This window comes from Leguminivora glycinivorella, chromosome 2 (genome assembly GCF_023078275.1).
Source record: "Leguminivora glycinivorella isolate SPB_JAAS2020 chromosome 2, LegGlyc_1.1, whole genome shotgun sequence".
NCBI lineage: Eukaryota > Metazoa > Arthropoda > Insecta > Lepidoptera > Tortricidae > Leguminivora > Leguminivora glycinivorella.
Window position 1 is genome coordinate 24936157 of NC_062972.1, and position 24302 is coordinate 24960458.

The 24302-nt window shown below is 38.4% G+C and overlaps 2 protein-coding genes across 2 annotated transcripts; both read left to right on the forward strand.

Moving 5' to 3' along the window:
• Nucleotides 1-2948: 2948 nt before the first annotated feature.
• Nucleotides 2949-6910, forward strand: LOC125242297 (gloverin-like). The gene is made up of 5 exons (XM_048151064.1): nt 2949-3019; nt 3603-3690; nt 4129-4252; nt 5584-5769; nt 6216-6910. The coding sequence occupies exons 2-5, from the start codon at nt 3605-3607 to the stop codon at nt 6345-6347; spliced, it is 528 nt and encodes a 175-aa protein (XP_048007021.1). The 5' UTR covers nt 2949-3019; nt 3603-3604; the 3' UTR covers nt 6348-6910.
• Nucleotides 6911-20551: 13641 nt separating this feature from the next.
• LOC125239000 lies at nt 20552-24203 on the forward strand. Its single transcript, XM_048146497.1, has 4 exons — nt 20552-20648; nt 22362-22458; nt 23214-23352; nt 23907-24203. The coding sequence occupies exons 2-4, from the start codon at nt 22367-22369 to the stop codon at nt 24201-24203; spliced, it is 528 nt and encodes a 175-aa protein (XP_048002454.1). The 5' UTR covers nt 20552-20648; nt 22362-22366.
• Nucleotides 24204-24302: the final 99 nt, after the last annotated feature.

The window sequence follows — 24302 nt, forward strand, 5'->3', positions numbered from 1 at the left end:
ATTTGCGCTTAAATGCTTCGTCACATGGCTCATTTCTCAGATCGGCAGGTAAGTGCTCATAGTAAGTAGGGCCGATGACTCGAGGGTTCTTTCTTGAAAGTGCCATGCGACGGGGGACTGTTCTCAGACGGCCTGTAGATCGAAGCTGTTTGCCCGGAAAGTCTATGCGTGCAAATTGGGATATATTATGTCTAACATACAGCAGTACGTCGAACAGATATTGTGAGTAGTGCGTCATTATACGTTGAGAACCGAAGAGCTCTCTACAAGGGTACCTGTCTTTTACACCGGCAAGTGTACGTATTGCGCGTTTCTGCATTATAAGGACTCTTTTTGCATCAGTAGAATTGCCCCAGAGCAGTGAGCCGTATGCCATGATAGAATGAAAATGCGCAAAGTACACCTGCTTTAAGGCTTCTGCCGAAATAAGAGGCCTCAGTTTTCTCAACGCAAACGACGCACCACCCAACCGATCACAAAGATTGTCTACATGGCACTTCCAATTTAGAGTATTGTCGATCAGGAACCCTAGAAACTTACTCTCTTCGCACATGGTCATTGGAAAGTTAGCCATGCAAGGTGGTGGTTGAACCTTTCGACCAGAGAATAACATAACATTCGATTTGGAATAGTTAAGTAACAGTCCATTTGCTGAGAACCATGACTGCAATTGGTGGCAAGCGTCATTAATGTTTATTGCCAGCTGGTCATAAGAACTTGCACTAACCAATACAGTCGTGTCATCCGCAAACAATACAGGCAAGCCAGCTTCAATGTTCGACGGTAGGTCATTTACAAATAACAAAAACAAGGTATTTCCAAGGGACGAACCCTGTGGAATACCTATATTTATGCTACCTATGTCAGACTGAATTGACTTGCCGTCAGTGAGTATTTTCACGACTTGTTTGCGGTCTGACAAAAAAGAGGTAAACAGCTCATGAGCTGTACTATCCATTCCGTACATCTTCAATTTCTTCAGCAGTAATTCATGACTAATGACGTCAAATGCTTTTGACAAGTCACACAGTATTGCGGCAATCTTATCCTTATCGTCTAACCCTGTCATGATAGAATCGAATATCCTATACGTCGCGGTGGTTGTCGACATTTTTTGTCGGTATGCGAACTGGTTTTCCGTAAGTAGGTTATTCGATTCTAAATGAGTCATAAGGTGAGACGACAGGATTGATTCTACCATTTTAGAAATGGTGGGTACTATTGTAATAGGCCTATAGTTGTTGACGTCACACCTGTCGCCCTTACCCTTGAAGACTGGACAGACTCTCGTGTTTTTCAGCACATCTGGATACGTACCAGTTTCAAAGATAATGTTTATGAGGACGACAAGTATGTCGGCAACAACCGGCCACAAACATAGAATAATTTTTGGTGAAATGTCAAAAGCATCAACGGTATTCTCCTTTTTCAACATGAAATGCAAGGTTCTGGTCAATAAATCACGGGTGACGACTGGCAGAGTGTAAGAGGGTATATCAACAGTTTCTAAATGCCTCTTAAGATAGTGTGTTGATTGCTGCGTGTCATTCTGTATGGCGTGATTGCTCCCTATACCTAGAAAGTGTGTGTTAAACGTGTTTGGCAGCTCAGTACTCTTCACATCAATTCAAAGAAATTAGACTCTGAGTCTAATGTAATTTACATACCTACGGTTGCTTACGGCATTAGAATAATGCTTATGAGTTATGACAAACATCAAATAGCGATTAGCAATATGGTACCGGTATGTCGATGTCGGAAGTCAATGAAGTCAATCTAATCAAAAACATCATTTTTTAACCCCCGACGCAAAAACGACGGGGTTTTATAAGTTTGACGTGTCTGTCTGTGTGTGTGTCTGTCTGTCTGTTTGTCTGTCTGTCTGCGGCATCGTAGCTCCCGAATGGATGAACCGATTTAGATTTCGTTTTTTTGTCTGAAAGCTGAGTTAGTCGGGAGTGTTCTTAGCCATGTTTCATGAAAATCGGTCTACTATGTCACGGTCGGGGGTTTTTTCAAAATTTTAATTTTGTGGTTAGGTTATCTACCTACATACTTAATAATGTGACATCTTAAAAAGACTGTTCAAATACCGCTGTTTTTGTAGTCGTGGTGATTCCCACTCGTACGATGACGTGATAAACAAATAATACGGAAACAAAAAATAATGCACATTGCCTATTCTCAATAATTATTAATTGTAAATAGTCCAAGAGTGGCACTAAAACTAGAGTAGTTTCATGTGCTCTGCCTACCCCTTCATGGGACACAGGTGTGATTGTATGTATGTATGTATGTAAATAGTGCACATTGCCTATTCTCAATAATTATTAATTGTAAATAATGCTCATTGCCTATTCTCCAGATTGTATAACATCTTTTAGGAATGGTGGCATAAACGTACTGATTTCAAACGACCTTACACAATATTAACCGGATAAGAGCGTTTTTAGATTATCAGATCCGATATCGGATGTCGGAAGGATGTAAAAGGCAGATATAAATGGCGCCTTTTATATATAGGATAACGATCCTATACATCCGATATCGGATCGGATATTGTGAAAACACTGTAATAAGATATTATTACCGTTTTATCCCTATGACTATAATAATTAACTCGTACTCGTATAGATAAATTAAACTAAATAAATCTAAAATTATTCTAAAATTAAACTTAAAATAAAAATTAGACTAAATAAATCTAAAATTAAACTAAAATAAATCTAAAATAATCTATAATCTCGTATAGATAGTATGCGCTCAAATATTTATCCATATATTAATGTATAAAAATATTCATAATAGTTAATTTTAGATGACCAAGCTCAAAGGTCAAATATTATCTGCTTGTTCAGAAATAATAATTGCTGCTCTAAAGAAGTATTGTAATTCCCCTTGGAACGAAGGCAGGGACTTTACCATTCCTTTTATTTTTGCATATAAACGCCAGAAGCTGGCATTCGAACACAGTTGAAAAAACTTTTCTTACATTACGGAGCCTACTACAAATTACCTAGTAAGTGTACGAGAGTTCAAATAAAATCTACAGTCGAGTTCTGAATAGGCTACTAGACTCATATCGAATTTGGCACAGTAAATTATTGTATTTTATAGTATTTGACATAAAAAAACAATATTTATAGATATTGGGAATAAAAAGTATATTTTGACTACGTATTTTCGATTTAAAATAGTTTTTTCTTTATTTTGGCCACCGAAAACGCTGTCAGCGATGAAGTGACGTCATCGAATTCGAACCTTACTGCATGTCAAATAAATCACTGACATATTGAACTTTATGCCTTCATACTTAAAAAGTCAGAAAATGTTGTTTTCGAATAGAATGACCTGATGTAGAGATGCTCTATAGATTAACATGACTGTGTTGTTTTCGCCTGATTACGTAAAAGTATACTGCAAAAATATTTTTTGCTGTTTTTAAGTCATAATAAAATATGGTAATATTTTATTTCCGTTAATTGGACAGTTCTTAATCATATAAGACAGACTTTAAAAAAGAGTCAAGTAGCCTATTATGTGAACATTTCTTCACCTTCAGTATAAAGGTACTAAACTATTTTGTTTTTTTTTTTTTTCAGAAATGCAGTATTCCGTTGTCGTTGTGATTGCTGCTCTGTTTAGCGTGTCTGCAGCTCAAGTGTGGCTACTCCCCTCAGGGAAAGACAAGTAATAACAAAACACCTTATTTCCTAAGTACTTAAGGTAAACTCGTCTCATTTGATGACACGCCGTCTTTCGGAATAGTGCTTCACAGCTTGTATCACCGAATTCAACAGTTCTCCAAAAGTTTGTACAAAAATTAAGGAAAAAGTTAGATTTGTTTTTATTATTCATATTTACCAAGAATTTTTTGATGAATTGAGAGTTCAATAAGTTTTATTTCGTTATTAAGGTTCTCTAGTATCTATATTTTCTTAATTATAACCGCTATTATTGGTTAGTAAAGTCCCTTTCCTCCCGTGGGTGTTGTAGAAAACAACTATGGGATAAGGGTTCAATTGCTGAATTGCGACACTAGAAGTTTTATGTTTAGAAATATTTTACCCAATTTAGCTTTTGTAGTATGCATTGCTCGCGTACCTATTTATTTGTCAATGTTTACAGGGATTTATATAGCAATGTCTGGGGCAGGGCGCTCCAAAACAGCAACGGTGGTGTTACGTGGAATAAACCAGTGGGTCACGGCAATGTCTTCGGCACTTTGGGAACCAATAACCAAGGACTATTTGTAAGTTTAAGACGATACAGGAGGGGTCAATTCTCCATACAAATGCTCTCGACTGTTTCCTCCCTGGTTTTTGAAGATAGAGCAATGATTTTTTCAACACAGATTATTATTATTTTGATCTGTGTCGGACCGTTTTGATTTTTTTTGATATTTTTATTTTTTCATTATGGCGCAAAAAAGGTGTGATACTCAAGATTGGTAACAATTAGCCAAAAACACTAAACGATCCGACACAGATTATTTCATTGTTATTCAGTTTCTCAAATTTCATTCCGATTGATTAAGTTTTGAAGGAAGAAACAGAGAGCGGAACCTGATGTTACAGATTTTTTCGCAATATCTTTTAACTGAGTTGTTCTTAATGGACATTTTTTTTCGATAAATCTAGTTAATAACACTAGTACTTATATTTAACTGAAATTCCCAAATTGAAAAGGGGGCTCCTTTCCGTTTTAGCATTTTCGCTCCTGTAGCATCTTAAAAAAATACTGCGGCTTATATGTTTTTTTTTTAATGTGTTAAAAGGACGTTTTCTAAACTAGTTACAATCGGCTTTTACTGACTCTAAGCTTCTAAAGGATAGGTAATTGAAAATCCGCGCAATATTTAAGTGAAATGTCGTCGTATCTAACGCCTATATTTTTTGTACATTATTTGTTTCGTTTTAGATAAATGATAGCTCATTTTAGACTACGTCAGGGCCTTTTTATAAGAGATAATCTCATGTATGTTTCTATAGAAAATGAACCCAAGGCAGGCAAGCATGGTCAATAAACGATATAACGTCAGGCCGTCCTTTTCGCACTATTTGTAAGTGCGATAGGGACGTACCGATCGCGATGCGATAAAGTTTATCCACCAAGTATGCTACTATACACCCGCTGGAACCGAAACACTTTTAGTAGAAACACAGTAGTGTTAATAAAGGTTTTTCCTAATGACAACCCATCATCATCCTCCTTGCGTTATCCCGGAATTTGCCACGGCTTATGGGAGCCTGGGGTCCGCTTTGACAACTAATCCCAAGATTTGGCGTAGACACTAGTTTTTAAGAAAGCGACTGCCATCTGATCTTCCAACCCGAAGGGTAAACTAGACCTTATTGGAATTAGTCCGGTTTCTTCACGATGGTTTTCTTCAAAGAAAAGCGACTGGCAAATGTCAAATGACATTTGGCACATAAATTCCGAAAAACTCATTGGTCAAAACGAGCTGAGGTTCGAACCCGCGACCTCCGGAACGAAAGTCACACGTACTTACCGCTAGGCTACCAGCGCTTCGTAATGACTTAACCCAATTGATATAAATGATCAATGACAACACATTTTCAGGGGAAGGCCGGATACCAAGGGACGATATTCAACGACGCGCGGGGCAAGTTGGACGGCCAGGCCTACGGCACCCGGGTACTGAGCCCAGCCGGGGACACTAGCCATTTCGGAGGCAAACTCAACTGGGCCAATGAGAACGCTAAAGCCTCTGTGGACATCAGCAAGCAGATTCATGGGAAAACCACGGTGAGTCTTCAAAACTAACTGTAACTGATCTCATGATCTCTAAGTTAAAGCTCCACCCCAAACATTAGTGATGTTTTCAGCAGAAACGTCTGCCAACGATATAGGAATATGCCTCTGAACTCTCAGTAGCTCAGTCGGCAGACCGTTGTTTTTAGTATTTTTAAACCTTTTACATCTTTACAACATAATTTGTAATTTTTGTAGCTGCCCTTAACATAGCCATATAATTATAAAACATTTACCAAATTTTACCTAAACCCCTTACATTCTGTCTCAAAATGTATTTGATTGTCCCTGTATTTGATTGACCGCCATTGAAGGTCACAACAAATGTTTTTCATTCCATCCAGTATTTGTAGTTGCATGTGCGATAGTGACGGTCTCATGTTTATCGTTTATCGCGCGACCATATCGGTGCAGGTTTGATTGAATATTGTATTTGACAGGTGGATGCTAGCGGCGCGGGAGTTTGGAACGTGGATAAGAACACGCAGTTGTCAGCCGGAGGTTCCTTGTACCACGGCGGCAGCGGCAAGCCTGATGTCACTGTCAACGCGCAGATAGAACACAAGTTTTAAAACCGTACCAAGTAAACTACGAAGCTGTGTCGCATACCGAAGACGACAAGCCGAAATATTTAATTGGAGTTGTCAGTCGAAGGTTTCTTGTATCACGGCGGCAGCAGCAAGAATGATTTCACTGTCAAAGCGAAAGGTAGTCTGGCTCTGTCGCGCCAATATGCAAGAGCGATAGAGATAGATATCTACGAGCGTTTCGTTTCGTGAGCGTTTCGTGAGCGTTTGTGCCATTCGGCTACGCACCCTGACAAGATACTCAATGTGTCGATGAGGCGAAATTACTGCCATAAAGTTATGTATACCTACAGAAATATGCCTTAAACGTTATTTTTTAGACAAGTTGTAATGTATCCTTTATATTTGAATCCTAAGGCCGTTTTCACATTATCCGATCCGATATCGGATGTCGGAAGGATTTCAGTGGAAAAAATCGAAGATGGCGCCTGTAATGTAGGTATGGATAATATGAAATCCGGATCGGATAATGTGAAAACGCACTAAGTCACTTGCAAAGACTGTTCCCACCTAATAGACTAAAAATAAACTTTATTTTTAAAACAAAACTTATTTTTGATGTGTCCTGAACTCCTCGCGAAGTTTCAGAAGATAAATCGTGGCTCGACGTTTAAGCTGGCCCTGCACTGGTTGAGGCTACGTGTTTGCTGCCAGTGAGCTTTCATATTCCCAGAGGCTACCAAGCGTAGGCCATTGGCGCCTCTGACCTTTGTTTTTTTTTTTTTTGTTATAAATGGGCTGACTCTTGACCACAGACTAGCCAAAGGCAAAGAATGATTACTCTCAGCACAATGACTTTGATAGTAGAAAGTACTAGAAAGAGCCAGAAAATATATAAAATACGTCTCAAGTCAAAGGTCCCACATGGATGAGATTCACTTAACATCGGCGTTCCAGGGGTTAAGGGCTTGAGTGCCTATAGCGTACGAGTATATGTGGCTTGAAACTATCGCTGTCATGACTTGACTGCGATAATCACTAATTATTTTTTAGTTTTGCGTCATCTAAGCATTTTGCGAAGGTCTGCAGCTCCCAGAGTCACTAGTTATACGAATATCCTGGTAAGTGACAGAGTGCAATGGAGCGTAGAAACGAAATGTGGAGCGAAGAGTTCATGATTGACTGCTGCCATATTCCAGACATTTTCTTCTGAAACTGCTATTATATAGATAAATATTTCTGGTGCCGTAACCGAATGGCATTTCAGCGACGCGAAACGAAAACGAAACGCCGCGAAAGGTATAAGTCTGTCTCTATCGCTCTTACGTATTAGCGTGACAGAGCCACATTACCTTTTGCGGCGTTTTATTTTCGTTTCGCGTCGTAGAAATGCCATTCGGCTACGGGGCCTGGTAAGAATCTGATGATAGGAGGAGGAATCCAGAGCATGAAAATCAGTGAAATCCTATACTTGTTCTTCTAGAAATTCAATTTAAACTGGTCCATCAAAAACGCATCCTCGTACAGACGAGCGACAGCGCAAGAACTACCTTGAAACTGGGGCTTACAGTCGGAATGTGGGTCGGTCCTATTTGTTTTCACATAGTTTTTTCGAGCATTAGCGTACAGATCGAGGAACGTGCATTAGCAAGTTTCTCCTTAGCTCCGGAATGGTTTCTAAACTCGAATTAGCATAGGTACTGGTACGTTTCTGGACGCTAGCAAATGTGCACACAATCATGCTTCAATAACCACTGGGGAGATAGACGATAAGTTTCATGTTGGTATCATATCAAAACAAGGATACTGTTTCTACTTTAGATGTGGCCTACTTAGAGGCAGCCACTAGGTCTACAGAACAATGAACCTTGCATTTCATTCATGCAACTGACGTCAGCATCAGCATTGCCGAATGGCCGACGGTTCTAAGCATCTGTCACGTATACAGCGGGCCGGGGTACCAAATCCCAATTCCTGGGCTGGCTCGGGGGACACTGGCGGCCTTGCTCAATTTTAGCCAATGAATATGACATTTATTTCGGTTTGAAGACAAATTGGGATTTTTAGTTTCAATAATCTAAAGAGTCAAGTCAGAGTGAAGTAAATATTACGTTAGAGTCTGAATGGGGGCCAATACATTCCACGACTTTTTCCGACACGACTCTTAGAGGTTAATAAGAAGAAGTTAAATAGAACAATTTTTCATACATCAACCTGTTTTAAATTGTGCATACGTTAAAAACCAAATCGACATGAATCAATCAATCTAATTGTATATATAGGTAATCGAGTTGTAACCTAACATACTTAAAATAAATCATATGCACAAATTGAATTCATCTTTTGACTTCCATTGACCAAGTACAGACCTAAGTGCAGTTGCTACCAGCAAATTGGATAGATTTAAAAAAACGCTATCAGTAACGAAAGTAAAACCTTTTTCCCCTCACTAGCTCGGAAACACGTGTTTTGTCCTTTAATACCAGCGGGTAAAAACGAATTTTATCCACTAGTGGGTAAAGTAATTTGACCTTGAATAAAGTCAAATTAACTGCTTTAAAATTGATAAAAGTAGGTGAATCTAGTAATAAAGATGATTTACCACCTGTGGAACTACTGGAAGCAGTGATAAACGCATTTTTTGCGTTGTAGTTTCCTCGCTATAATGAGGGGAAAAGTTTTGTGTTACACTCGGGTGCAAATGTATTTTACTTCTCGTGTGTTAAAAAACTCGCAAGTTCAGGATTCTATTCTCGAACCACTCGCTTCGCTCGTGGTTCAACTATAGAATCCTTTCACTTGCTCGTTTTTCAATTCCACACTCGGCGTTAAAATACAACTTTGCCCCCTTGTATAACAAATAACTATATTTTCAGACCGTAACGAATGAACCTAACGATTTTTACTCGTATCTTTGCGTTGGTTTTAACGAAAAACATTTCCATCCACATTTTGTAATAGAAACACTCTGAGAAAAAAACTGTGCATTTCATCGTTTCGCAATATTCGCGAACATCACTTTTGGCACAAACGACCTCTACTGTCAGAAACAAAACTACGCAACAAAACAACGATGCAATTACTCCCAGTTTGTGTTTTGGGTATTTAAAATGTCGCTGAATCAAATAGGAAAATGTCGTCGCTTTCTACTTTACAGGTCTTAAAAGATGTATTAGTAGCATTTTTAGAAAAACTAATAGACAGTAACGGGCTTTAAAGGCCGGGAAGTAAAGGCCAGGAAAAAAAGTTTAAATTAAAAAGTGGCAATGTAGTAGGTCGTGTCGTCTCGTTTTCTGTAAATTGGTTTGAAAGGGGCGACACTACAATGAGGTATTTTTTTAACAGGCTGTGTCGCAAACATGTTTTTCTTACATACGTATACAGGTACCCTAATGTGGAGACACACTCAAAAAAGGTTATGACAGATGGCGCCACCTTATTAGTCCATTGCACAGATATAGATATACATACGTGGGAGCGAGAAGATGATATATTTTCCTCTCTCTCACATAAATGAATGACAGTGACATGGCTAGGCAAGTTGCACAGGCGCCGCCTAAAGTGGCGCGCCATAAAATGTCAGTGTGCCACCTAATTTGTGTCCCACCGGCAAGAGTGCTGAGCAGAGGCCTCCACTGTTTTCCGCCGCTCGTCACAGCTTGTCACATGCATCCACCAATCGCTGTAAAATGCATTAAGGTCATCCCATCATCAGCTCTCCTGTGATCTGCCTCTGCTCCGGCTCACCTGAGATGTCCATTCGTAGCCTATAATAATCATAATATCATTTATTGCACCATGGTTTAAAAGTTGTTACAAAACATACAAAGTTTCTCATGGACCCTAGGAGGATGTTGCAAACATTTTCTTAAACTAGGTAAGTATGTCAAAACTTATAACTTTAGCTATAATTTTTAATCACCTCATTTTACCTCCTAAGTATAAGGGGCTTTGAAAATACCTCAAGTATCAGTCTTTCAAAACAAGTTCACAATTAGTATACCCATGACGTCGTGGAACAAGTATCCAATAGTAAATACAAGGCTTATGTTTGATTGCATTTAAAGCCGCACCGAAACATCCAAAGGTAACATGTGTAGCCAATATCCTGCCGTCCTAAATGAACAGCCGCCGAGATCTGATTTAATCCCGGTTCATGCTAATAGGTCTGAACTAGAGGGCAATTCCAGTAAGACGTCGGGCAATTTCGGGAGTAGTTACATTAATTCGAGCCGCTAGTCGTAACTAGATAGTTAACTAGCTTTTAATCGATTATTGCAAACAGTTAATTTTGGAGCTTAATGATGTGCAACTTATACGTTTTTGGAATTATTGTGATGGGAAATAAAAGTCGGTCATCATCATCGTCCTAACGTAGAAATGATTCAAAACAGCAACTGCGACCAACTTAATTTTTATAAAAGCTACTTAAATATTATTGTGTTGTGCTACATTCGTCAACACTATGATTGCACTTTTATCGAAATAACGATAATAAATTTGCACACTGTTAAATCCCGTTGACATGCTTGTATCCAAAATTCTGCTTATTTTCATAGTCGACAGTGGCAAACCTAGGGTTCAACGACTTGTTCGCGCTGGGACCCCATGGACCTAGAATTTCTACGCCAAAAGGTACAAAAAGGTAATCTTTACCAAGACTACTAATTAAATTACTATTAATTAAAACTGGAGCTTTATTTTTAACTTCTTCCGATTGTAATATTACCTAAGATAAAGTGTAGGTCTGTTATTTGTCTCACATCACTCTCTATTACTGATGTCCCCTGGTGATCATATAAAAGCAGTCTGCGTGATATCAATAAAGTGCTAACTTCGACATACACAAAGTAAGTGCCTGCCTTCCTCCTACGCACGAGAAATCGGCATTCCCTTGACAATTGTGGAGATTGAGCATAATCCCTACGCTATACGTACCGATCTTTATTTTAATACGAAGCGAAATCCGTGGCATACCTAATAATATCTACTCATACATACTGTAATAGTTTTTGAGGAACCCCTGTCTTGTCTGAGTCCATTGCATTATATGTATAATGTATATGCACTTAGGGTCGTCAAATTAGTCAATTTAGTAAAGAATAACCTAACCACAAAATTAAAATTTTGAAAAAATCCCCGACCTCGATATAGTACACCGATTTTCATGAAACATGGCTAAGAACACTCCCGAATAAAAAAAAACAAAAAAAACTAAATCTAGATCGGTTCATCCGTTCGGAAACTACGATGCCACAGACAGACAGACACAGACAGACAAACAGACAGACAGACAGACACGTCAAACTTATAACACCCTGTCGTTTTTGCGTCGGGGGTTAAAAAGAGAGGTTAGATGGATTTTAAGATGCTGTATATCTATGAATTTAGTTTCAATACACCTATTCATCTAACGGACCTTTCAATCTATTTCACCAAATACTACGTGAAATCATCACATACAGGGAACCTGTTCATCCGTACATTCCAGTTACAAATATGAAAACGCTATTACAAACTAAGAATAGAAGCCAAAACCGCATCAATCGGATCCCGGGAACATGCAAAGCTAGGCTTAAAATGTTTGGCGTTTCTGCATTTTCCGCTTACCCCCACACTGGAACCGAACTCTCAATTAGAGATGTGACGGATATCCGGTCACTATCCGGCCGGATACCGGATAGTTGTATGGTATCTCACCGGAATCCGGATAATAAATGTGTAATAATTCGGGCGTCATTCGAACAAAATAAGGTTCTTTATTCCAAAAACATCATACAAATGACGCCCAACTGTTCGATTTTTGGTAATAATAAATCGTAATCGTAATGTCTTGAGCGACATAATTATCTCATCCTCCTTGCGTTATCCCGGCATTTGCCACGGCTCATGGGCGCCTGGGGTCCGCTTTGACAACTAATGAGCGACATAAATATCTAAATGATAAAATAATCAATAGTAATAGTTTTAAAATTTAAAAATAAATGTGACTGAAGTTAATTTTCTGTCAAAAATTGCCTATAACGCCCACAATTAGAAACACGTTCAACCTGCACACAGCAAAAAACTTCCGCGCGCCATCGCATTTACTATATTTAGGTATTTTAAATCTAGGATATTCGGCGGCTCGATACCTACCGGATATCCTGTTGGCGTTCAGCCGAATATCCGGTATCCGGCCAAACAAACACAAGTTGCATCTCTACTCTCAATACTTGGAAACACACTCAAACAAACAAGTTTCAACCTAAATGTTTACGTATACGGTTGCAGATTGATTAAGTTGCTATATATCGAAGTCAGGGGTTGTAAATTCGGGCCACATCGGCCATAGTAATTAAGATTGCATGTCAGCCCTAAATTTAGATTTGGACCAAGTCTAATTTATTAGTGCGCCTGGCTCGGAGTTCGCTTAAGGTATTGGTTTGGGAATATACCTTTGATCATGCAAACCTTGAGAGTTTAGAATCCATACTAATATTATAAATGGAAAAGTGTGTGTGTCTGTTTGTTTGTCCGTCTTTCACGGCAAAACGGAGCGACGAATTGACGTGATTTTGTAAGTGGATATAGTTGAAGGGATGGAGAGTTACATAGGCTACTTTTTGTCTCTTTCTAACGCGGGCGAAGCCGCGGGAAAAAGCTAGTAGAATATATCTTATCACCACACACATATAAGGTAAACTACCAGTACCACAGCTTGGCAAAAAGCATTTTTTTATATTAGAGTAACACTTAGATGTGCGCTTAGCCGAATGCACAAATGCTCACGAAACGCTCACGAAATATTATATCTTTCGTAGCTATCTATCTCTATCGCTCTTGCGTATAGGCCCGACAGAGACAGACTACCTTTCTGCGTCGTTTCGGTGGCGTTTTGCGTCGCAGAAATGCCATTCGGCTACGAATATGGCTACGAGGCTTGTTCTCTTAGAAAAGTGTCAAAATGGCCTCTGGATACTTAGCCAAATACTTGCCTTAGCGGTTTACATAGACGGTGGCGCCCCTATTATTTTGTACTTTTTTTTGCCAGACTACTCGGCAGCACTGGTACTCATATCTTAAATTTTATTAAATTCAACCAAGTATCTTCTAAATCTACCCGTGAGAGCAGTTACCAAGGCAACGGTCTCATTATACCTAGACTAGATATTGGTGAAGTTCTACAAAATTAAACTGAAATCAAAGACATATGTAACTCCGTATAGACGGATAAAGTCTAAGAAAAACGTACCTCAAAGCCCTAGAGAAAAAGGTACGGTGACGTTACACCTTTGGGGAACGCTCGGCTAGATGTCGCTAATATTAATATTGGACATTTTTACACATATCATGCTAACAATGTGGGCCAAATTGTCAAAACTGAAGTTCAAAAGTTTTAAGCTTGTGTCGAGAGATGGCAGTCTTATGCACTGTGATTACACATTTTACTTTGACAGTAACTCTATAATACTCGATCCTCTTTGACTGAAATTTAAGGTGGCTCGCTTAGGTTACCCGAAGCTCAGGCTGCGTTAGATGGCGTTAATCTGCAAATTACCAGTCTTATTTTTTTTGTGGAGTCGTACAGGCATTTATATATTTTCAATTATGCTTCGCGAACATTTAATATTAAAATTGACTTATTACAACAAACATTCAACTTCTCATTGTAACGTTAATCCCCTTAATGTAGATAAATTTACTATTTTACACTATTTTTAAGTACCACTCACACATACAAACAGTGTTTTTGTATTCCTTCTAGTCGATAATTTCACGCGGCGACAGCTTGTTTAAATAGCCTTGCGGTAAATACGTGCCATCACATGATTTGCATGGAAGTACTGGGTTCGAATCCAGGACTTTTTCTCTTTTTTTTTTTTAATACTACGTCGGTGGCAAACAAGCATACGGTCCGCCTGATGGAAAGCGGTCACCGTAACCTATGGACGCCTGCAACTCAAAGAGTGTTGCATGCGCGTTGCCGCCCCATTAGAAACTTGTACACTCACCTTTGCTGCGTGTGCACAGCAAAAAGGAGTGTACAAGTTCAAAGGAGGGTTTGGGTTGCCGACGACTCAAAGGACAATAGACGGAACAAATTAGTTCCGTAAGTCCTCCCGTCGTCAGCACCCCACACCCTCGTTGAGCTCTGGCAGCCTTACTCACCGGCAGGAACACAACACTATGAGACACTATTTTTTGTTTTATTATTATACATAAATGTATATGTACTCGTACAGTAGTTACTGAGCGTTTTCCACAAAAAAGATTAAAAACCTATTCTCTTACATGGTAATAATTTTTGGGTTCGTCGAACTCAGAATTTCTAACATAATTATCCTAATCTGATATTTTAAAAAATTCCAAAAAAGTATAGATAAATTTTAGTTTCTAAACTACGATTCGAATGATTTTTTTTTTTCTGTTTATTTTCGATGGAGCAAGGGTATTCAAATCGCTTTTGAAATCTTAAATTAGTAAATGAAAATGCAATAGTTAACTGAGTAACGTAATGCTTTAAAAACTCAAGTGGACTTTTTTTATCTAAGGAGTAATTTCGATAAAATATTATATTTAGCGAGGGTATTAAAAGTTGTGTTTTATATCTGAACTTAATAAATAGAAAATCAAAATGACAATAAAAAAATCAATATGTTCTCTAAGATAAAATTGATACCTTCGGCTCTCCATTCTTGCTCGGTCAATAAAAAATACGAAATTTATATCCAAAAAAATACAAAAAGTTTATAGAATCCTGGGAATCGAACGCACCTTCACGGCGTGACAGCCGACTGTTCACCAACGACGCCATTACATAACACGCTGTTACCGACGAAATTGGGCTATACATATATAATTATTTAAATATAAATAATAATGTCAAATCCATACTAATATTACAAATGGGAAAGGGTGTGTGTCTGTTTGTTTGTCCGTCTTTCACGGCAAAACCGGAGCGACGAATTGACGTGATTATTTAAGGGGATTTAGTTGAAGGGATGGAGAGTGACAAAGGCTACTTTTTGTCTCTTTCTTACGCGAGCGAAGCCGCGGTCAAAAGCTAGTTTATTATAAATGGGAAAAGCTGGTTACTCTATAATCTGAAGTGGAAGAATTCGTTGTTTCACCAAAGATAATGTGTGTTTGTTTGTTTGTCCGTCTTTCACGGCCAAACGGAGCGACGGATTGACATGTTTTTCAAGTGGAGATAGTTGAAGGGATGGAGAGTGACATATGCTACTTTTGTCTCTTTCTAACGCAAGCGAAGCCGCGGGCAAAAGCTAGTACAGCCCGGGTAGCATGGTCGCGCGATAGACGATAAAATATCAGGCCGTCCCTGTCGCACTATTAGTAAGTGCGATTATAGGGACGGCCAGATGTTTTATCATTTATCGCGCGACCATAATTGCCTGCCTGGACCAGATTATATTGATGATAATTATTATTTGTAACCATTTAGTTAATATTGTCTTCAGTTACCGCGATAGTTACTCATGAAATACAAATTATGAAAACGGATTAAATCGCGTATAATGAGTTAATGAGTTTAAAATTCATCCCAATGTTTCAAACACTTTACAGCGTTCGTGGTCAACGGGTGACTGAGGAAAAATTACAATGTGCAAAAGGTACCCATATTCTTGTATATAACCATTTAGTTGTTGAAGAAAAACATTCACACAACAATAACATAGGTCAACCAGCTCAGTAAATGCAATACTTTACTAATACTATGCCCACACTATGACCTATGTATAATGTATTATACCAGACGTGTAATATTTTATTTTATCAACAGAGGCATAATAAAGGATTGTATTGTATTTTTGTATGAAAATAAAAAATAGGAAAGCAATATAGTAATAGTCAAATATTCCATTAAAAAAATAAAAAATACTTAATAAATCCATAAAAGTTCAAATGATTAAAAAAATCTTCGGACTCGAACCCACGATCTTCTGCATCATTGTCGGTCGTTTGACCGAGACGCCATTACGATTTACATTAGCAGTGTCGAAATACACGATATGTATCTTTGTTGACAAAATGCGTCATTATTTCTGAGTCTGCTTGAGTTAACTAAACCAATATCTTTAAATAATTACTTGTCAAGAGCCAAATGTCACTGATGACAATGTCAACTAAAAATGCGCGAAATATGACGGCTCTGTGTCTGTACATAAAATTTGGCACGCATATTTACGTAAAATTAATAAAAAATTCACATGGATTTGTCCATGATTTCTGTATGAAACAATGTATTTCATTCACTACCGCGACGACGGATAATGTATAGTAGATGTATGCGCATATTTTTATTTAGTTGTAGTGTGCGGTGACTAAATAAATGGTAGATGTTTTTTGTATGGAAAGCGAGCCACCTTAATATAGTACCACTTTTCACCTCGATTTGCGGTAGAAGGGTTGACGGATATCAATGCTTTGACGTTCGGTGATATAAAAACTTTAAAATAAATTAGAATTTTAGTTCATCACTGGTTTAATTTTCCATGAGTCAAAGTAAATTTATTTCATAAAATAACGCATACTTGCATATTCTGACGAAATTTTCGCATAAGGGGCATAAAGTGGACCTCGAGACTTCGCTTATACTTATACATGCAGCGCAGCGTCCATTCGGACTTAGCGGATTATCCGGATATAAGCTCAGTTTAACATCTGCGCGGTGAAGTTACGCAGTATGGGTAAGGCAGTATTGCAACGCCGCAGCGGGTTACAGGTGCCTAGCCGAATGGCATTTCTGCGACGCGAAACGAAATCGAAACGCTGCAGAAAGGTAGTCTGGCTCTGTCTCGCTAATACGCAAGAGCGATGGAGATAGATATCTACGAGCGTTTCGTTTCGGGAGCGTATGTGCCATTCGGCTACGTACCCAGTCCAGAAAGTAACATGGTGCATTAATATTTAGTTCTTACTCCAATTCTCCATATAAACGCTATCGACTATATCCTCCTTGGTTTTTGAAGATAGACCAATGATTTTTTCAACACATCAGATGTGGAGGTGTGGCATTCAAAATTGGTAACAATTGGCCAAAAAAACCAAACACATTATTTCATTGTTAAATATTCTGATTGTCAAATTTCGTTACGATTGATTAAGTTTTGAAGGAGGAAACGGTCGAGAGCGGAATTCGATTTGAAAGATTTTTTCGCAATATCTTTTAACTGAGTCATTCTGAATGAACATTTTTTTTAGATAAATCTAGTTAATTAATAACACTAGTATATTTCATAAAAATTCCCAAATTGAAAGGGGGGTTTCTTTCCATTTCAGCATTTTCGCTCCTGTAGCGTCTCATTTTGATGAAAATGAAAATGAAATAATGAAAATGAAATATTTATTTTTCAAGTAGGCATATTACAATGCGCATATGAACGTCAAATAAAGCTACGCCGGCTATTATACGCGACCAGTTTTCCGCTTACAACAGTTCACATATGGCCACGCTTTCACTGTAGTTGGCCATTATAGTATGAGTAGTATGACCCCAAATTAGGTTTTGAGTTTCTACTCTTGTCCTCTTAGCCAGGTGTATGAAGTTGAATGTAAGAACGCAGCTCCGCTAGTTAATATCCACTACACTACACCTTATAAGGCACCTACAAGCAAGTCCAGGCCAAACACTGGACCACCTGCACCTAACGTACTTAGGTACACTTCAACCTCGGTTCTTTGATACCACATCGAGAGTTGACATGCTCGTTCAAAATAATTTCGTATTTTATAAAGTTCTGTGGTGCGCCGCATTGCTCTCCTAGATTTTTTTTATTTTTACCCTAAAGTGACCAAACAAATCTCTATTGAGTTGTGTCAGTTTCGTTCTATATGAGGTGTGCAATACATAATAATAATATACGAGTAAAGTACCTATTTAATATGGTTAAACTACTGCAGGGCGTTCTAAACTGTGACTTTCCGACGTCTGCTAATAGCACTACAGCCATAAATCGGACTCTGCGAAGTTTGTTAGCCATTTATAGCAGAACATACACAATTTTCATTAAATTTATTACCTTAATTGCTGAGGAAGTTTTTTCAATTCAGCCGGCTTACTTTTTAACGCAAACCACAATTTTAGCTGCTGTACACAAATAAAGCTAAAAGTCTCCATTGAAAACATACTTAGGTACATTATATACTCATGTTACGTCTGTATCTCCAAGGAGTAGGCAGAACATATGTAATGAAACTGCTCAATTTGCAGTTGGTACTCTTAGCAATTAATAGGGTTAAAAAAACGAAATCGTAATATTGCAGTGACAGATTGCTCTAGCCCATCGCCCACAACACACCACAATGGAACCCACATTCCATAGTCGACTTCTACTAGTACACCCAACGGAAGAAAGGAGTTGGACGGTTGGCGTAAATATGCGGCGGTTTTAGCTATTGTTAAATAATTGAATATGAATTGTTAATAAATAACTAGGTAATTGTTATATGTAGTTACTGCGGCATAACAATTATGTTCTTCTTTCCTAGATCATGTCTATCGGATCAATCGGATGATACCATGACGCTTAAGCATGTTATTTTTTTAGATACTTGTTAGTCAAATAATTAATGAATCTAATCTATGTCGCTATTGCTGGACTCCGTGTCCATGGAGTTTAGCCGCCGCGTGAACTCCTATATATGCCTGAAGAGGGGCCTCCGAATTGGCCCGAAACATGTCGCAGCAATAGCGATATAATAACGTGAGTACAACCGTAGATTAATTAATTATTTGAATACCTATGTCTCACGAAAGTTTAACGTGTATACTTCTTGTAGTCCTTCTTACGTCAACGGCGTAGCGATTAGTTAGGCATAAAATGTAACTTTGCAAACCAGCTCGAAGCGTGAAAGATGTTAATGATCTCACGAAATACAGGTAGGTCATAGAGGTCATAAGTAGATAATGTATATTCTCAGCTAGTGTGCGTTTACACTGAACTGCCTATCGATTAGCATTTAATATACGAGATTGAATTTGGTGGATGGTGAAGGTTATAATTTGAGACAAGCAAGATGTGATGAGCGCGGTAAGGCAGGTACGTAGGTATATTTCTTAAAGAAAGTGGTGAGCCAAGAAAGTGGTTTACCACTTTTCGACTCTATGTTAAATACAGGTTTCGACATTAAACCACTTTTTTGGCTGACTGTACCTAAACGAAACATCCATAAAATCATTTTTTCTTGAAAAAAAACTATTATTTAGTAGGAGGTAGGGCATAGCGAATGATATTCCGCTTTGTGTGGTAGGGCACAGCACAGCGGATATCGTCTCGCTCGAATCTAGAGCAGAGCCCAACTGGGGAAGTACCTCCGCCTTACAGAAGACCGCAGCCAAATAGCACTAGACCCTACTCATAGTGTTGTGTTCCTGCCGGTGAGTAAGGTTGCCAGAGCTCAACGAGGGTGCGGTGTGCTGATGACGGGAGGACTTACGGAACTAACTTGTTCCGTTTATTGTCCTTTGAGTCGTCGGCAACCCGAACCCTCCTTGGAACTTGTACACTCCTTTTTGCTGTGTACTTAACACAGCAGAAGGGAATGTACAAGTTTCTAATGGGGTGGCAACGCGCATGTGACACTGTTTGAGTTGCAGGCGTCCATAGGTTACGGTGACCGCTTTACATCAGGCGGGCCGTATACTTGTTTGCCACCGACGTAGTATAAAAAAAAAAAAATTAGAACGCTTTTACAGAATCATTGTATAATTGTCAGAATTTCAGGTATCAGCTATTTTGACTAAAATAAGGTGCACCGGGGCAATTTCGATTGAGGGGCAATTACAATTAATCGACATTTTATACTACAGTGCCAAATGAGACTTTACACATATGTGAGTGTGCACGGGAAAACGTCCCACTATGTCGATTGCTATAAAGCCGCTTTGTCAGTTTAGTCATATAAAGACACAAGTAAATCTCGCCTTAATGGTAACCAACAAAGTGGGACGTTTTACTAAATACACTCACATATATTGAAAATTGTTGGATTACTTGAAATTGTCCCCAGTCGAAATTCTCTAAAGCAAAAAAACAATGTTTACCTATGATTAACATATGTATAAATAACATGTAATAAACACACAAAGCGAAACGTCTTTAGTGATAACACACCACGCGGCGGGATTACTTCTTATCACTGAAGTTCATTCGTAGAGGGGAAGTACTTTAACAGGTCATGTTCATTTAAATACCTATATTATATTTTACACGCATATTAAGATGAATGCAAGAGGATTCCCCTAGGCATCGGGAGTTGGTATAAATAGGTACGTATTTCAGACTCTGGTATCATAAATCTAATTGTGCTCTTCGAAGTAACACCGAAGTTATATCAAATTTGGTAAGTTTTAATTGAATTCTGTTTATTTTTATCGACTGAATCTCCTGATCAAATTGGGTATTACCAAAACCCATTGGATATAAATTTAATTTAAAAAATATATATATATTGAGGGACATCTTACACAAATCAACCTAGCCCCAAACTAAGCAAAGCTTGTACCATGGGTGCTAAGCGACGATATACATACTTATATAGAGAAATATGTACAAGTACATACCTACTTATATACATAGAAAATATCCATGACTCAGGAACGAATATCTGTGTTCGTCACACAAATGCTCTTACGGGGATTCGAACCCGAGACCGCGGCTTAGCAGGCAGAGTCACTACCAAGTACCAACTATGCCAGACCGGTCGTCAAATTATTCAATGCAGTGAACTTTTGACTAGACTGCCTCTGCCGTTTTTTTTGGAGTAGCATCAAGAGATATAGCCTAACTTACCTTACGATCCTTTGAACCGAATTAAGAATTTACAGAACTTTTCTGTCTTGTATATGTGCGGCCCCTGAACTGAAGCTACAGTCCGATGTGGCAGAAAGCATGAAACTTCGCATTGTATATAGCTTTTAGGTTTATAAGAAAAGATAGAAGCAGAAATACGTCGAGGTGCACTGAGAGAAAAAACAACTAGTTTTAATGTTCGTTCAACAAGTTTTTTGGTTAAAGTAGCGCCTACGTGCTCTTTGGTTCAAACAAGTTAGATTTTGTTAAGTGTAAGTACTCGTCATTTGAATCAAAAATATATTTTAATTAACAAGTCGATTTTATAAAAGCAACATGACACATATCTTTTTATACATATGTTTGGCTGATTCAATCAAAAATCTTTTAACAAGTTTGACCTTGTTGTTCGAACTTCGACTTGTAATCATCAATTTTGAGTTTTACTCGTATTCCGTTTACTTACTAAAATACTTTTGTTACAAACGGATAAGCCCGTAACAAGTCGAACTTGTTAAATTCACAATGCAAATTTCAAGTCGAACTTGTTAAATTCACAATGCAAATTTCTCTCAGTGTGTGTTATATTTTTATGCATGCCAAGTTTCGTGCTTTCTACCACTCTGTACCATACTTTCACACTTATTCGGGTTACTAAGCGGCACTATAACCAGTTTATACGCGCCAGAATACAGAATACTTCATGCCTTTAGAAGATCCATAAGTTCAATGCATAATATATGCCAAACGAGAAATAAATTGTGACACTATATGGGTAAAGGGTCCTTATTGTCGATGGCACCTACGCTGTTATGAGCGATGTTCGTGCATACAAATACGACGCCGCGGGACGTAAACGCCATCGACATTAAGGTCCCTTTACCCAGATAACATCACTAATACTTATAGCCTCTAGCTGTCAACCAAATTTTGGCAGTAGCAATGTACGTCAAACTAAAGTATGGTATCCCTATGAAACGAACAAAAACCAGCAATGTACGTCGAACAGCCACAGATATTTTTTTTTCAAGGGGCTCGCTCCTTCCTTACGAATTAGATAATGTATTAAAAAGGGACGGATATGTGCTAGTTATTTCTCTTTTTGGTAGGACGGAGATTTCCACAGATAAAATACAAATGACATGCGAACTTCCACCGATTTTCAAAACTAGTGTTGCTAGCCCGCGATTTTTCAAATTTGCCGCCTTTTTCTAGTGACAAGATTTGGTTGACGGTCTATATGTATAAATTTCTTTAATTGCAGTAAACATGAAGCTGCTGTGTATCTTTGCTGCCCTGCTGGTGTGCGTATGCGCACAGGAGTGGTACGACGGCGAAGAGCTTTCGTTCGTCGACAACAGGTGAGTTCTATGAATCGAGAGAAAAGCGTACACCTATCTTAAATGTGGGCTTACATACAACCTTTCTTCTTATCTCTTACTATCAGGCGATCCCTCTACTCGATTGTATGCTACAAACCTGGCTCTATGTTTCACCAATTTAATGACCATTTGAATCTACGTCCTACTAAGTCCCAATGTCCTTTTAAAATGTCTCTCCATTTCGTTAGTTTCGTCTATCGCAAATAAACTATATCATCAAAAGCATTATTTTAAATTCAGCTCGTATTTTATTTTTACTTAACAAATAAACAAAATAAAGCAAACAAAATCCATTAGCAAGCGCCCGGAGGCTTCGAATATTGGGTTACTGTTGGGCGATGGATATAGCTTCAGTACAAATCTGCTTTTTCCTGATTTTTAAACAAATCCTTTATAGTACATACGTATCTACCATAGTATACCTAACATAGCAAACTAACTTTTATTATTATTAAATTTTCTTAAATCAAACCCAACAATTCTAATGACATAGATAAACCACACCAAACACAGTAACTGTCGCATTCGCAACCCGTATCACGTGACCAAAACGTTGTAAACGGCTCAAAATTCGTGGTTCTTACGCGTTTAGATCGCGAGATTCACGCAACTTTATGATTTTATGACTTCGTTGTCAATACAACCACAACTCGTGCCAAAACATCGTTAGTACCGACCTACGTGGTTCTAAAATTAGCGGAAATATTAAACAAGTAATAATTTTATTATTTCAGCGAGTATCAATACAGACTGGATCAACTAAGGAAGCAGAGGGACAGGAGACCCAAGCGTGAGGTCACAGGTTCTATTCCCGTCGGGGACAATGGGAAACTCATCGGGACACTTGGAGACACGGCCAAGGGAGGACTATACGTGAGTACATCACATAACACATAATTTACTAAAATTACGTACCTACTTATCTGTCTTAATTTCACCTTAGTAAATCTGCAATTTATGTCTTGAAAATGCCACACTAAGATTTGCACTCAAGTACCGTTACATGAATATTAAGGCTGGAAATTGTCTAAAGTTTGCATGATAGGCTGGTAATTGTCTAAAGTTAGCTGGAAATTGTCTAAAGTTTGCAGTGCTATCATAGCTTGCCCCTGACTCTATGTCCTATAAGACTTACACATAACATTGAATTAGCACGAAGCTTAGCAATTAGCGTTGCCTGTAAAATACTTCAACAGGTCTACTCCATTGATATTCACCGATCTCTTTCTTATATTACTCATACATAGAAAAAAACCATGCGGCACCTACGTACACGATTTAACATTGCTATAAGTGCCCTTGATGCCTATGGAGGGACCTAGTCTTCAACAGAATGACATAATGTCACGATCCTCAGCATTGAAGGAACGACTGAAGAAGAAGAAGTCTTCTAGTCCATTTTTGACCTATAATGTTTTATTGTATAGGGCACCGGCGCCTATGAGCATACCCTCATCAACAATGACGGCGGACGACTAGCGGCACAGGCATATGGCACGCGCGTGCTGAACCCCAACAAAGACTCCACGCTCTACGGCGGCAAGCTTGCCTGGACCGACTCCAACGTGCACGCTTCGGCTGACGCGAGCAAGCGCATTGGATTGAATCCTTTCAAGCCGAGACTTATTGAATACCATAGTGTGGAGACCAAACAACACTGCCAAATTCTAATATACTTCGGACGAAGCTATAATACAAAACTTTTAACGCAAATGTACCATTGAATGGTTTACTAAAACGCAAAATCATTCCTAATTTTTTATATGCTTTAGCCACGATATTATCTAAATGTTCATTAAAGGAAAGTTTAGCGTCCAGAGTAA